This window comes from Dermacentor albipictus, chromosome 8 (genome assembly GCF_038994185.2).
Source record: "Dermacentor albipictus isolate Rhodes 1998 colony chromosome 8, USDA_Dalb.pri_finalv2, whole genome shotgun sequence".
In the NCBI taxonomy this organism is placed as follows: Eukaryota; Metazoa; Arthropoda; class Arachnida; order Ixodida; family Ixodidae; genus Dermacentor; species Dermacentor albipictus.
Window position 1 is genome coordinate 90,855,013 of NC_091828.1, and position 16,388 is coordinate 90,871,400.

The 16,388-nt window shown below is 48.3% G+C and overlaps 2 protein-coding genes across 16 annotated transcripts in view; one reads left to right on the forward strand and one right to left on the reverse strand.

The window, feature by feature from the left end:
• LOC135911357 (uncharacterized) overlaps positions 1–10,674 on the reverse strand; it is a 371,373-nt gene extending 360,699 nt beyond the window's left edge. For 13 of the 14 annotated variants that reach the window (XR_011507986.1, XR_011507987.1, XR_011507992.1 and 10 more), the window contains exon 1: positions 10,391–10,674. Coding sequence is in view for 1 of the 14 variants with exons in the window: in XM_070523697.1 (XP_070379798.1) it covers positions 8,468–8,534 (67 nt within the window). In the remaining 13 variants the exon portion in view is untranslated. Of the gene's footprint in view, positions 1–8,467; positions 8,598–10,390 lie in introns of those variants that run through there. The other variant, XM_070523697.1, reaches the window with a different exon arrangement.
• A 532-nt stretch (positions 10,675–11,206) lies between these two features.
• Positions 11,207–16,388, forward strand: part of LOC135911355 (cytochrome P450 3A24-like) — a 42,281-nt gene continuing 37,099 nt past the window's right edge. Inside the window, exon 1 of one of the 2 annotated variants that reach the window (XM_065443595.2) lies at positions 11,207–11,587. Coding sequence is in view for 1 of the 2 variants with exons in the window: in XM_065443592.2 (XP_065299664.2) it covers positions 16,263–16,342 (80 nt within the window). In the remaining variant the exon portion in view is untranslated. Of the gene's footprint in view, positions 11,588–16,129; positions 16,343–16,388 lie in introns of those variants that run through there. The other variant, XM_065443592.2, reaches the window with a different exon arrangement.

Consider the following 16,388-nt stretch of genomic DNA (forward strand, 5'->3'; position numbering starts at 1 on the left):
ATAAAATTGTGAAGGGGGTGAGAAAGGATTGGCTTCGTTGATTACGACGTTACCTCCTGCACCATACACATGGCGGGTTCTTGCTTTATCTTTTTTTTTTGGCACCAACCATTTAATCTTTAATGCAACGCTATACGTCACACGCACGTGTCGTTTCACGGCAGTACTTCCACACCACAAAGGCGCAACGGCTGTGCAGTTACTGCTCTACCCTTCGCGACCCGAGGATCGTATGTCAGTTTGGCGTAATTACGGCGATTAAGCTCTTCGAGGTTCGGTTCACAAGGCAGTTGTGGATGACGCAATATGGCTAATGGATGACGTCAACGCGAGCTTTATTCAGCTCAAAGACCGTCGCTCGTCTGAAGATGGTAACGTTCGAACGTAACAGTTATGACGCAATAGCATTAAAAGGTAGCAGTAATAGGTCACTCCACGTGGGATAATAGTCTCAAGCAACGTGCTGTCGGGCCATATATGCGGTCGACAGGATACCTTTGATGACGTGAATGGGTAGAGAAGTTCAGGCTTTTGTGGTCACCAGAACCAGAGATGAATAAATGGCGCTTTTGGGGATCAGGGATAACTAATCCTAATGGTCCACTAATGGCCCTGCTTCCATTGTGGTCGCGGGTCATGCCTGAGCCTTCGTTTGTACGGCAGTATAGACTATATTAAACGTAGAGAGTGAGAGAGAGCGAGAGAGAGAGTGCATGCACTATAGTAGCTGATGTATTAAACATTAAAAACCACGAAGCGTTCGCGAGTGTTGCGTTGCTGATAGCAAGGTCGTGGATTCGATCCCGTCAGCGGCAGCTACGATTCGATGAGAAGGCAGAATGCGAAAACGCCCGTCTACCACGAATTCAATGCAAGTGAAAGAACTTTAGGAAATAAATATTGATCCAAAGCCCCCAATACACCGTGTCTGATTGTCAGGCACGGTGTAAAACCTAACAATTAAACGTAAAACCCAACAATAGTTTTTTTTTTTATTCCACTTCCTTTGATGTTTTCCACCACATGAACGAGAGTCGAGCAAATTATTAGTCTTCACTTTGGCCGCAGGCACACCTTCTGGAGCTTGTCGGAAGCGTAGTACGCAGGCAATAAAGCTTGACTCTGACGTCACGTAGAACCTCCCAGTTATCGCCCCCTTAGCTGTACTGGTAGTCTTTTTTTCTGAACGTTTCACAAACATGTTTACCTTCTTCGGCAACGTGTTTTCCCTTCTATTCTCAGAACGCTCAACAGCCCGAAAACGTAATCTCCCCTATTGTGCACTGTCATTATTGCTGTTATGCGAGGGCTCCACTTAGAGGCTTTGTTCCCTTGATATGCCAAGTGTATATTGTCAGGTGTATAAAGCTGAATGAAACACCGTTCCATTAGGTAAGAAGAAAAGAAGCTTGTTAAAATTTTTCGCTTACGTTCGAGCTATTCAATGTAGCATATGTCGAACAACATCGAGAAAGGACCATGCGCAGTAAGTGACCAGCAACACTTTCGCAATTCAGAGAACCCTAGAAGTAATGAATGATTATGAACTGAAATTCGTCTTCGTCAAGAAATTCTCTTACCGTTTTCTTTTATTCATTCGATGAATTATGAAGATGCCCGCTGTGTTACCAAGCTTTTTTTTACAGACACTGTGAATCTAACGACAAACACTGCGACTTCATGGATTTCACGACGGACGGAGTAGATGTATTCGCCCTCGCCATAGGTAGTGACCACCATCGTGTCGTTGTCCGTCGCCGCCTCAGTGTAGGCGCAGCCTCTCCAGACGTCTCTTTCTTGCACGGTTATCGTCTGTCTGTCTGTGTTTGTCTGTGGCTGCCTGCGTGTGTTTGCGCGCCGGCGTGCCTGTGTGTGTGAGGGGGGGGGGGGCGGCGGGGGTTCGTGTGCTTGTGATGTAGAAGCATGGGAAGGTAAGCCATACGCCAGATTCGGCAAGCGCACAATCTGTGTCCAGGCCACTATGCAATAACCTACTACTGCCTAAACTACTACTGACCACTACTAATCAGCAGCAACAGCACCAGCAGCAGCAAACGCCACCATAATGGTTATCAAGGGCTTTATCCGGGAACGATTGCAAAGAAAGCTCCACGTTGAATGCCATTTTCATCGCACTCATCGCTGGAAGCTGCGACGTGCGACCACCGAGTTAGCCGCAGGTTGCACTGATTGCAGCGACTGGCTGCGATTTTCGGTCGCCAACGGAAAAAAAAGAGGAAGGGAGATGCACCGCCGAAAGTGTAAGCTCTTCAAGCATCTCCTCGACGATACCAATACCAGGTCCAACCACGGAACTAATTTGGCAAGAACGCTCCACGAGACCGCTAAAGCTTCAACAGAAGGCGAGGTCATGGACAGATTGATCAGGAAATACCTTCCGACAAAGACAAGCGACAAAGTCTAGTACCCGGCGTATTGTGGAAGACTAAACTCCACCCGTGACGAGCCGTTTGGGGTCGAAGAGATCAGAAGAGCTCTGTACGACTTTATTGGCAGGTTTGTGCCAGGTTCCGGCGGGGTCACAAACAAGGCCCTTAGGAACATCGAGGACGAGTCAATCGAATTCGTCACCGACGAAATCAATCGAGTATGGATAGAAGGCGTGGTCCCGGAGCAGTGGTAGACTGCGCGAGTCATCCTCATACCCAGACTTGCAAACCCCCGAGCTTGGACAACCTGCAGCCCATATCTCCCTCGTCCTGTGTGGCCAAGGTTGAAGGGCACGCCGTACACAACAGAATCTCGGAATTTATCGAGGACAATGAATGGTTCCTCTACAACATAGTGGGTTTCGGACCCGTTCTCTCTACTCAGGGCTCCATGAAGCTGATCAAGACTCAGATTTTGGACAACAAAACCCCGGACACGAGAGCCATCCTCTGGCTTTACCTCGAAAAAGCATTCGACAATATCCTACACTAGTTCATTCTCGACTCAATCACGAACATCGACCTGGCCTTGTCCTTCCACTCCTTCGTCAGGTCATTCTTCGAAGGGCGACATGCCCTGCTGAAGGCCGGATAGATCGAATCAGATCAAATCAAACTGATCCATAGGGGCACGCCGCAGGGGTCCGTCATATCTCCGCTATTATTCAACATCGTCATGGCCGGACTGTACGAGAATCTGAACAAGATTCACAACATTGGATACACCATATATGATGACGATATAAAAATATGGTACAGTGGGGGCAGCGACGGGCAGGTCGAAACCGCCGTCCAAGAGGCCATCGATTGCACAGAATCTTTCCTAAAAAAACACGGGCCTGAGATGCTCACTGAGAAAATTGTAGCTACTCCTATACAGGCTCAAAAGGCGGGGTCCCAAGCCAAGAGAGAGAGAGAAAAGGGAAGGAAAGACAGGGAGGTTAGCCAGTGTAAATACCGGCTGGCTACCCTGTGCTGGGGAAAGGGGTAATGGGAATAAAAGGAGAAGGAAGAGAGAAGAAAAAAAAGAGACAAAGGGTTGGAAGCCCCAAGCAGAAAGCAGCATATCGCTACACACAAAGAACGGTGAAACCCCTCCCAGGGTTGAGTCGATGCACATCCTCGGCATGACTGTGGAGTGGTCTGGCTCCAAGAACCAGACAGACCTCCAGCTCACCATGAAGACGGATAGCGCCATCGGCCTGATCAGAAGGGTAGCCAACGAACATAACGGCCTATGCGAAGACTAGCTGATCAGGCTCATTCATGCTTTCCTGCTCTGCCACTTTACATACGCCGCAGCAATGCACCACTGGCAAAGATCAGAAAGAGCTAAACTGAGTGCCCTAATTCGGAAAGGCATCAAAAGCACCCTGAGGCTCCTGCTCTATACGCACAAAGTGCGGCTCCTCCAGCTGGGTAGGCCCAACTCAATAGAGGAGATCGCGGAGGACGAAGAGAGGGTGAAGATCGCCAGACTCTCGGGAACGACGGCCGGTAGGCAATGACTCGCTGACATGGGCATTTCACAAATGACGATCTATAGCAACTACTGTGGCCTCCCCAGGAATCAACGAGAACAAATCACCGTCTGCCCCGTTCCGCGCAATGTACACCCACAGCACAACGTCGGAAGAAGACCAGCCTGAACCTTGGCCCTTCTTGGCGAGGTCAAAGAGAACCCTGACGAGAACTGTTTTGCCGACACCGCCCGCTACGGAGACAGCCGAAGGTACTCGGCCGTCTCAGCTGACCACGCGCGAACAATCGTCAACGGGGCCTCGGTCGAATGCGCCACCTCAGGTTTGACCAAGCAAGTTGCCATAGCCATCGCGTTACTCTGCGGATAACGTCCAAACGTTTTTAGCGACTCCCGAGCTGCCGCCCGAGCCTTCTTCATCGACTCCATCACCAAGGAAGCCCGCGGTATTGTCAAGGACAAAGTGATCGCCCCACATCCGATGATGTGGTTTCCAGCACACATGGGGTCCTTCGAAGAGTGGCTCATCAACCTAAATAAGCTGGCTCACTCCATGGCATGAGGTTCAACTTTCCGTGCCCATGGAGAATCCCCCCAGCCCACGAGACCCTACAACCGAGATTTTCCCACCACGTACAACGAGGCCACGCAGCCCTTTTGCCTTAATAGGTGGGTCTATCCGCTCCCACATAAAAAGACTCACCAAAGCCAAACAATCACCCTCAGAGTTTTGCAGACAGGGAGATACCTCAACCCATTTTTATTACACTCGATCTAGCCAGACAACTTTACCAGCAATACCTGCCCTCAGGGCGGTGATTTAGTTAACTTAGTACACATGCTCTGGCGATGCCCTACGAGGCCCAGATCAAGCATGCCAGTCAAGATGGAATACCTCACTACGAAGTCCCGACTACGGGGACCAAATATGGACCATCCAGAGAGCCCACGATGCGGCGGCCAGGCTCGGCCTGCCAGTCCAAACGTGAGAGTGGCCCGCTGCGCGATAATCGCGTACCTCAGGGCTCACAAAGTTTTTTCATCCATCCATCCATCCATGCATGCTTTATATTCTTTTTCCCCTTCAAAATTTACCTTCTGCCGCTCAGCTATAACTGGAAGACGTCTGGTCGTATCGATCTCTTCCCTGCTTTTTCCCCACGGATACTCTTAACGTCGCTTGCTTATCTCGACTGCTGATGGGTTGACGCTTCCATCCACTTTAAACCCAAGCGCTTCTGGAAGGTATACGTTGCCTACGGTTCTCACTGAGTGAATAATTTCACATTCCATTAGGATGTGCTGATTGGTCCCCGGATTTCTACTGCAGCATAAACATGAGTCATCTAGTTCAGAATATTTCTTCCGGTATATTTTTGTCCTTAGGCACCTCCTTCAGCCTCACATAGCAAAGCACTGCCCTTTGTGCTATCTTACAGATTTTCTCTTCTAATTTATTTCTTCTGATTCTTGTAAATCTTCACTGTCCTTTTTGTTTCTCTCCTTTGCGCCCAAGTAACCATCTCTTTCTCTCACTTTCTTCCTGACGACTCTTGGTTGTCTACTTACAGTTTCAATTACCCTGTACTTGGTCGCGAACTTTCTTGACCACTTTCTCCATTCTGCGCCCACGCTTTTCCAGTTCAGATATTTGTGAACTTTAGCTGGCCATTCATTTTCATCCATATTTCCGAGCCTTTCTTCAAAACTAATTTTGCTCTGTGCTTCCCTGGATTCTAAAGTGGCCCAACCCGTGAAACCCTGCAGTGCCTCATTTGTGGTTTCATCGTGGGCTCCCAAAGCCAACCGGCCCTACCGATCTTTGGTCAACTTCGAAGCCCGACAAGACGTCAGATTCTCAGCACAGAATGGCATCAGCGAACGTTAGCGCCGGCACCATTACTGCTTTGCATACTCCACGCACCACCTCCTACTTATACTGGCTCCACAATGTTGCGTGTTTTATTATTGCATCACTGCGCCTACCCTTTACTTCGAGATTCTTTTGGTGAGTGCTTGAGACTTTCCTTCGTGTATGTATACCTATGTCGTATTTATATCAATTGACTAGGAGTATGACTTGCCGCTGAATTGGCACCACGTAATTACTGGTCTCATCGTTATAGATCGTATTTCCACATTTCTCTGTGATAAACTTGAGGCCTAGACTTGTCGCTGCATTGCCACTGCAGATATTCGCAAGCGTCAGCACATCTCTTATTGTCCGCTAGTAGTACTATGTCGTCCGCATACATCAGCCCACGGAGGCTCTGTTGCACCATCTGTCCATTACGCACGTAAGATAAACCAAAAACTAATTCGCTGCTTTCCAGTCGACTTTCTGTACCATCAACAAAAAGCGTGAACAACAATGGAGACGGAGGACATCGTTTCTTCCGTCCTTGGTGCATTCGCACCACTGCATTACCCTATTGACCTTCCCATACAACTTGTACTCGGTTGTCTCTATATAACGCCCTATATGTAGCCGCCTTTGGCACTCAGTGCACCTAGCGGAATCGGCGGAACGCGGCAGCCTCCAAGATGATTGCCGCACGCTGCCATATCTGGGAGGCCATAATTTTCTTTTTCTTTCTTTTTTCGTGTGACAAGTAACACTGCATACATCATGACGGGATTTCATGCAGGCGGTTGCACCTCTGTGTACATGCTGCGACGACGATCCCACAAACTTGTTGTTTAGCTTTATTAGTTTTATTTAAATTCATATTCGTTATGTTTCAATCCTTAACTTACCTCAACAATCATGTCAACTGCTAATGAGGAAGTAGAACGTCACCGTTTGTGATACTGTACTCGTAATTCACACCAAAAGGAGTATCGTAAATAAATGTCTCAAGTTCCTTCTATATCAATTAACTTGCTGGAGAGCCAAGAACACGAAAACGGCAGAAAAATATTCATTCTAGCAAGATTGAGAGAAAAGTGGCAGACACATGAAAGCGAGAAGTAACTGCGAAATGCAAGTAATGCAGAATACCCGGAAATAAATGGCGTCATGACCATAAATTTTACACAAGCATAACACACGCAAGACATGCTACAAGTATTCAAATAATAAAAAGGAGACTACACAAACAAGCCAGGAATTAATTTACTCAAAATGGGATTATTGTTCTAGAAGAAATAAATAGGACGGTGTTTCTTGCAGTTCTACGAAGGTGTGTGAATTAAGGAAGCAAAATTATGTTAATGGCTGCCTGGAAAAATAAAATGGCTGCATAAACAGCTGGGCACGCACCAACATCATCGCCTCTAACGTGCAAACGAATGAGTCCCCGATTAAAGAGTTGCAACATATTGGCATATCACCCAATTAGGCACTTCGGATTTGCTGGAGGTCTTCACCTGCTGTCTTCGAAGCCTTACAATCCTTTTCTGATACATGAAAATTTGCCCTTGAATGTGCGTAGCCTCCTTTGGCTGTAGAATATTTTGAAGAAGGAAGAGCAGAGATTCCTGTAATACGTAGAACGACAAATGCGGAATGTAAGCAATCTGGAGCCTTCAAAGCTTTTCACCGTTTATTCTTCGTGCCTTCATGTAATGCGTATCATCATCATCAGCAGCAGCATCAGCCTGGTTACTCCCACTGCAGGACAAAGGCCTCTCACATACTTCTCCAACTACCCCTGTCATGTGCTAATTGTGGCCATGTCGTCCCTGCAAACTTCTTAATCTCATCCGCCCACGTAACTTCCTGCCGCCTCCTGCTACGCTTCCCTTCCCTTGGAGTCCAGTCCGTAAGCCTTAACGACTATCAGTTATCTTACCTCCTCATTACATGTTCTGCCCATGCCCTTTTCTTTTTTTTTTATGCAATGCGTATGCTTCCGATCTAACACGGCGACTGTTTGTGGTATTATTGCATGTCATCAAAAAGAATGGCTGTCAAGGAAACAGTGCTATAAATGCTAAGAAACAAACTTTCTACGGTAATGACTCCGTAAACAACTAAAACACGAAAACTCTTCAACGCCATGCAAAACAGCGCTGGAGCGCACATGGCCTGCTACAGAGGTTGAGAGAGAGCGCTTTTTCGCCATACTGCGAATATTGCACGTATACGACTCAAGAAGTAGCCATATTTCTTTTGCAAAACTGGCACACCATACTTTTCTTTTAGAAGCCGCAGCACGCAAACTTCTTGAATAAATCAACCTAAAGCCATCTGCACCAAACGGCATGTCTTCGAATACCGCATTTCTTAACAAACCATTTAACTTTCATCTCTTTTCGAAATTCGCCATTGTTCGAACCACGCCTTGCAGCTCGGATGCTGCCGCGTCACTGTCACCGCTAGCATCACCGCTCATTCTTGCGCACGATATAAAAAAAATATGCAAGAATGCAAAATGAAATTGAACGGTGCAAATGTGTAGCAGCTGTTTGTGGCTTGAAGGCTGCAATGCCCCCCGCCCCCTCCATCTCTCGTTCATGCGGCTAACAGTGACACAGCGAAATGCGAAAAGAATGCGTCTGTAACGACGTACAAAAAAACCTCCTGCAGCCCTACCATGAAACGGCGGCGAAGCAGTAGTGCCAGACGCTGGCAGAACCCAACAACGATGCTCTGGGTTCATTTCACAGAGTAACGACGTCGCAAGCCCGGCGACGGCGTCTGACCAGGCTTCGCGCTTGCTGGATCGTGCTTCCTGTGAAGCTGCTAGCCATGGCATAGAGGAAGGCATTCAACAAGAGCGGCCCGAATCGACCGTAGCGCGCCAAGCGGATGGGATTAACACCTTAACCACACTTCCGGATTCGGTATTGCACTCGCGCGTTTTGAACTCTGTAGCTTCTACGCATTACGCTGGCAGCACTGATCGGCGTGGCATTTATTTTTGCTTCTACAGCTCAACAGCACGCGGTCTTGGTGAGGAAATTTTTTGATTTAGTAAAATAAATATGACTGCGAGCAATCTCTACAATCCTCCATCGAATCTGCGCAACGTGCCATTTCGTAAAGTGCAAGGCGCCTTCTGCAATGAGGAAGTGTTTTATTTTGCTCTATAAAGGCTGGTTCCGGGCTTTTGGGGCGTTCATTCAGTGTTGTGGCACCAGCTAAGCAGCAGTAGTTCCCGTACGAAGCTCCACTGGACCGCGTAAGTTAAAAAAAAAAGTAAATTACAAGCATCTGTCATTTTGGTATTTAGACCTTATAGGAAGACTCCGTGCAGAGGCTAAACGTGCGAAAGTGGTGAATGGGTGACCCTAGACACAAAAAAAAATCGAGTCGCTTTAACAAACATGGCGTAGAAAATAGCCGACTCATCCCTAACACTATCACACATAAAACACGACGAAGACAACCGATTGCCTAGCAATCCTCCGTTCCCGGGCATTATATGCCAGTCTTTAAAAGTACGGATGCATCTATGACTGCCCGTTTGTGACCCAACTTGGCCTCAGCCGACGTAATGGTATGAACGTATATAGAGATGGCCGCAACAAAAGCTCCCGGCCAGACACTCGCAGAATGCCATTTACTCGCACTCATGACAAATGCGTGGGTGCCAAGCCTGTTTTCAGTCATTCAGAAGATGGAATGGTCGAGTTGCAATTTACCGGCTTTTGAGCTACTCGGCGTTATCTTTTGCGCGTTCTGCCGGCGCAAGCAACACACAACCGTGTTATCACTCTTGGCAATCGCTCGTCGCCTTTTCGACAAGCATGAGTACCGAAAGAAGGTATATGCTGTTGGGGGGGGGGGGGGGGAAGGGAGGGTCATAAAGATACCCTCACAAACTTGTCCCACTAACATTCAGTACACGCGAAATTAACTGCGCCACCAAACCACGGCCGAGTTGCTTTTCTTAACTGCGTCAAAACACCAGGCGCGGCCACCGTGCTTCAACATGACCCCAAAATAATGACCGAATTAGTTACAATAATGATGGGGGAAGGGGGGGGGGGGGAGAGCGCCCCAGACTTGTCCCAGTAAGATTCAGCAGACGTGAAACTAAGTGCGTCACCACACAATGACAGAGTTGTTTTTCGCTTACTGCGTGACAACACTAGGTGCTGCTGATGTGTTTCAAAATTACCTCAAAATAGTAACAAAATTAGTTTCACTGATGCGTATGCGGGGGGGTCTAGAGAAAGCGCCACAAGCTTGCCCCAGTAGGATTCAATATACGCCAAACTAACTGCGTCACCACACAACGGCCGAGCTGCTTTCAGCTAACGGCGTCACAACGCCGGATGGGGCCGCCATGCTTTAAAATTACGCAAAAAAGTAACGAAATTAGTTGCAATAATGCGGGGGATCAGAGAAAGCGCCGAAAACACGCCCCAGATATATTAGATTCAGTACACGCCAAATTAATTGGCCACAACGGCAGAGCTTTTTTTCCCTAACAGCGTCCCAACTTCGGCGCCGAGTAAGTCTAAATTGCTTGAAATGCAGCGCAGACGAGTTTCAAACAAAAGTTCTCACCTTGCCGTACTCCAATACCACGGTGGTGCCGTGGCGAAGTGCAGAAGGGATGCATTTACGCCGGGAGCCCAAAAACCAGGCTACATCAAAAAATTTAACAAAAATTTGATAAGAACGACGGGCCGCCGAACAGACGAGCGATCACACTTGCAGACGGGCTCGCTCGCTTCGGTGGCATGTCTCGCTTATGGCGCATGCATCGGCTGCGTGTGGCGTGTATTGTTTTATCGATAGGTGACGCAAGTAGGTTGCAAAATGTAACTTCTTTCATAGGCAGACCTTTGTTTTATTTTTAGTGGGAAAGAATAAAAAAATATAAAACATTGTCTGCGAGTTCATTTGACCTTTCTTTTTTTCGATGGTCGCGTCAGCTAACGGATGCGGGGCGCACACTAAACTTGACGTGTTTCCTGTTGTCCGTTTTCGCCGTATATCCACGCTTGGGGCGAAGTCATGCAACGGTTCCGAAGGCGAACCGTTGACAGCGGGCCGGCTCCACAAATTATGAGTACGTCACGCATCTGTCAATCATGTTCAAAGCGAATCCGTCGTTGGCTAAGAGCGGAGCTGGTGAAGATGTGGTCCGATTCAGTTCCGCTGCTGTGGCTTGGCTCTTGGCTTGTGACCCTGGCTGCGAGCGCCGGTCGCGCTACTCCGGAGACACGCGGGCGTAACACGCGAGTGCGTTGGTTGTTTCGGTGGGTATCACTTGCCCTTGTCATCTGCTTGGCGTTGTTCTTTCGGTGTCGACCACGGCTGGGTGTGCGATGTGCTTCCGAAGACACGACGAATGGAATGGAATGGAAAACTTTATTGACTCTTTTAAGGTTTTAGCGGGTCGAGGCCGAAGTCTTCGTTCTTGAAGCTTGGGTCCTCTTCAGCCATAAATGTTATTTGCACCACCCCTGCCGGCATTCTAAGTAGACCTTGTGCAGGCTACGCTATCATTTGGAGGAGACTCGGGTGCAAGCGTACCAGTGGTCATTCCACGCAGAGGAAGGTATTGCGCGCTGCGGTTCATCGCCACCGGCCTGCAAGTCTGTCGGAAGTGAAGTAGTAACCGGAATGGCCTAGATCTCCATTGCCAACGCTGTCCACGACCTTGCTCTCGCAATTACTGTGCTGGCCGGTAGAAGGGCTCGGTCAGCTTTCCCGTGATCTCCGCTTCAAAGCCTAAGCCAAGGAGATATTCGCATGGTGAGATCGAATTCCCAGTGCTTTCGCCAGCGTGAGTATAGCTCGCAGATCACCCTTGAGCAGTCAGAAGGGTTCTACCCAGGCTGCCCCAGCGCTTCCTTCGTTCGGCTGATGAAACAGAAGAGTCAGGATGGAAAGATATTGTGGAGGTCTCATTTGTCTGCCCTTCTTGCTCAACTTCGGGAGTGCCGCACTTTCGTCGACAATTTCACGGCACAGTGCGCACCGTCAGCACCACGCTCTTCCGTTTTACTTCGCGCAGGCAATGCAGTGCCCGTATACTGTAATGTTCGATTTCATGTTCGGTTGCTTCTATCGTGCAACGCGCCACAGGGCAGATCGTAGCGATAGCGCGGCGGCGAGCGAGTCATGTCTGAGCCCGTGACCAAGGGCGAAGAGAGAAGGAAAATTTATATAATCCGTTAGCAAAGCCGGCCCTGAGAACCGGTCGACGGCGTTGTTGCGCTCGCTACTTAGGAAGTGCTGGCAGTGCACTCCTGTTGCGTGCATCGTGCGAGCTCCCGGTAGCAGACGACATAGCGGGTGCGCTCTGCCAACTCATTTACGCTTGCAATACCGAAGGCCGGCTGAGAATGAAAAAAACAAAAAATTGAATCATTAAGTCACTTCAAGCACTGCGTAAACTCCCGGCACCGCGTGTTTATGCTTTCGAACTCGCCAGAGAATGTCTAATTTAAATTTTATATTTAACTACCAAGCAGACGCAAATTCCTCGATTAGCTCGTCATATGATGACATACACTTCGCAGGCGGCACCCTCTCGTCTATTGGTGGCGTCCTCCCCTTCTTCCACCTCCGGCTTGGGATTGGCACGTTCAGTGACACAAGTGGAGAAGTAAAGGGTTCGCTTTCCGAACCGTTGTAAGATTCCACCCATATGGGCTCTATTCTCGACGCGCATGGTGGCTGCACTGCCGCCATTATCCGCCATGTTGACTCGCTCGTCGGCTCTCGAGAGGTCACGTGCCTTGAACTTTGTGCCGGGAAATGGAGGTTTCGCAAAATGCAATTATGCGTTTAATCTCCATGAAGAAACGTGACGTGGAGCTATGAATTCTATCGACTGATACTTTTTTCTGGCCCCTGGCACCTAAATTGCGACGTTAGCGCTTGAAAAAGAAAGTGAGCGGTAGCTTGCAGAAGCTAGTGTAATGCATCTGTAATTTCTCCGAATATGTGGTGTTTGTCTATGATAGCCGCCACTTCAGCTTGCCGATTGGCTGAAGGAACGGGCCCTGAGGAGCACCACAGGAGGGGTCGTGTCGTAAACATCAAGTTGAAATGGCGTGACGTCGCGCTGTTCGCCATTGATGAGATTTTCCGCCATAATATGTGGTGCGACGAGCCGCGCGAATTATGCTAATGAGCAGCCATAAGCAATCACGGCCGACAGGAATGCGTATCGCCGCATTTTCACCGTCCGTCGTTTGGGTCCATAAAAATATTTTGTTCATAACGCGTGCTCATAGTATTGGCATCGGTGCCAGTTTGTGTGGGCATTTGTGTTTTGGGCTACCATATTTTTAAACGCATTTATTTGAAATAATATTGGCTGAACATTGCGAACCTTCTGCTACGTTTTCCACTTTTCCCTGCTGTGTTTGTACTGTAATCATGATTAATGGCTTTTCGCATCATGAAATGTTGTGGCAATGGCGGTTCATTAATTTACACAAAGAAATGTGCGCAAGGCGGCGTCTTGAGGTTTCCTCACGCGGTGCGACTATAACTAGCGAAGTAAACGATAGATGGCAACGCCGGCGCTTGCTTCGCTCCAGCGGATACCTCTGGCGCGCGCAACGTTGTCGGTGATATTCGGCAGTTTCTCAGCCTGGGCGAGTCGGGCTTAGACACCTGTGTTTCGCGAGATAGCGATAACGTGGCCTAGAACGTGCGCTCATCGCCACTGGTAAGTCGCGTATGTGGTCTCAAGGGAGAGCACAAGCGCGTTAGCGCCTACATACGATGACTCATTCCGTTCGCCGGGCACACGCAGCCTAGCCAACGAAGCAGACGACGGCTTGTACGCAGCAGACGACGGAAGCGAGAGGCGTTTTCGACGGAATAATCGTCCCCGTTGAGCAAGCTGCTTAATTTTTTTACTGAGTAGGCGGAACTTTAATTATATCGAGAACGTTAGGTTCACTGCCTTCATTTCAGTTTCTTAGGAAAAACGTAATGTCTGCGTCCCGTTACGCAATCAAAACAGGGCCATCAGTGCCATTTTGTACGCGTCGAGCCTCGAAGAAAACTGCGGAGTGTCTAGAATAGAGCCCCTTGTTGAATTTTCTTCTGTATGGCCATGGCCGCAGTAGTAGCCATAGCTGCAGCCGTAGCCGTAGCAGCAGTCACTTCAATGGGAAACACATAGGCCACCTGCCGGAATCGGTGGATATCCTTATCCCGGCCATGAAACAGCTCGAGTGTCCACTCTTCTCATTTACTGTGTTAATCTATGCTGATAGCACGTGCATACCTCTGCCTGCCTTTCAGGTTATATTCAGAGGCGCTTGGAGTCCGCGAGGTCTACCCCGCGAAACGAGATGACTTTCAGATTTTGCCGCAGTTTGCTTAATTATTCCGTACAGGCTACTTGCGGTACAAAAAACCGCTACACTTGTAGCATTGTATCCGTGGTACGGGCGTGCGTATTATGAACAACTCGAACGTTCAGAACACTCAAAAGAATGGCATCATTGGCACAGTGCTGTATCGAGGGCATGCGACACGACAGCAAAGTGCGCGACGTTTTACACTCTAAAAACTGCTTGCACCCTTTCGGGTGTATATTTGTCCCACAACAATAATCGTCATCTGCCTTGCTTGCCTTTCCTTTCTTGAAAACTCGGCACTCGCTACTTTCCTGTCGAGAATGCTGCGTCACACTGATAACGCGCATGCCGTTCGTGACTGGGAAGTACCGGGCTCGCAGCGTTAAAGAAAGGAAACGCGGGCAAGACAGATGACGATTATTGTTGTGGGACAAATATGCACCCTAAAGGCTGCAACTGTTTTTAGAGTGTAACGTCGAGCTTATTCTCGCGCCCATTTACTGGCATTCTGTGCGCGTCGGTTTTCCCGCGTAATCTTCCTTGTATACATTAAACGTGCCATCAAGAAGTTTTACCATATCGGCTGTGAAGAGCCACGGCTAGCTACAGCTCACATCATAGCGTTTTGTACAACTGCACATTAACTCTAGGACTCGCAATACACGTCATAGTAAATTTAGTTGGAAGCTTTATTTCGGGCATTAACAATAAGCATCATTCAAACCATTTTCTTTTTTTCATCTATTGGATTATCACGTTTTTTCTGCGCAGAAACTTACACCATCTCGCCGACTTCTTATGCTTGCTAAATCTATAACATATATAAACGTCATATTAAGAGGTAATTAATTACCACAGTTAGACAACCAACGACGCCTAGACATAGATTACTATGAGTTATGCATTATTGGGCATTTACCATCCTACGTCTGACTGCACTGACGACGGACGGTGCCAATTCGAGTAGCGTTCAGTAGCAGGCCAAATACGCACTTCACTCTGGCCGACCTCTATTCCTTCCTTGTAATAAAATACTCTCTCTATCTCTATTTGCTTAACAGCGCTGTTCTCTACAAAAATTCTCAATGAAACAACCGACGCCATAACTAAATATTCTCATTGCAACAAACGCGCCGTGTTAAGCACGCCATTCCTTCCATAAAGTGAATAGGTCTCTTTAGGTGTCCGTCTATTCGCCAACCCTGAGGATCTAAATTGATGGTTTCTGCGTATTCTTCTGTTTCTTATCCCAACGTTATTTTGTTCTCGTAACTCAATCACATATGTTACGCACCATTCTGAAGCAAACCATGACTCCATAGTCAGCATGAAACGGATCCGTCGTGCTTGTTTCTCATCTTGTCGAGTTCGCATTTCACTTTTTGCACTCACACTTAACAGGGTACTAATTAACTCATTACCTGGGAGACTCGAGACCAGGACGCACCTCAAATACAAAGCGGTGACACGTGCACGTCACGGGACATTAAAAACCACGTGACACCTATACTTTGCTTTCGGCACTCTTTATCGCTAGTTTCTCAATATTCTCCACAGACTTCGCAGTGACGCCTTATCGAATGGACAAGATAATTAAAAGTTACCTTAAGTAAAATCTATTTATGCATGCTTACTTACAAGATGAAAAATACTAATCAATAGCGTGATCCACGCCTATCAATTACTGTGGGCGCCGTTCGCGTGAAGTCCTCGGTTATCTTCTAATTCGCGGCGACACTTATTCGGGATGGCTAGTACAATTTCTCTATCAGAAGCACTCCACGACGCGTCCTTGACCTGCCACTGACGAAGCAGGCGCCCGTAACAAGCTCTTATCACAGCCGTCGCCTGCACACCCCGCAAGGTATTGACAGCGTCTCTTATCGGCGCTTTTGTTATCAAAGAAAACGAAAGGTATAATACGGCCTACAAAGCACCGCCAGCATACGGGATGTTTCTCGACCGACAGAGCGGGCTCTACTGCACGAGGAAGTCTCGCGCTCATCCGGCCAGCAACTGCGGCGAGTACGCGAAAAAATAGTACCGAGTATACGTATCACTTCGGCTAGAGCTGCCGAACTCTTGCTTTTGTCGGGCCGCAAATGGATACGGCAAGCGCGGATGCCCTGGCAACGTCGGCTGCCCTGCTTTTGAGCGCCGTCGCCTTCGCGCTTCTACTCAGGTGAGAAAGATTAGATAACTTCTCCTTCGACACCAAGTGGACTGTT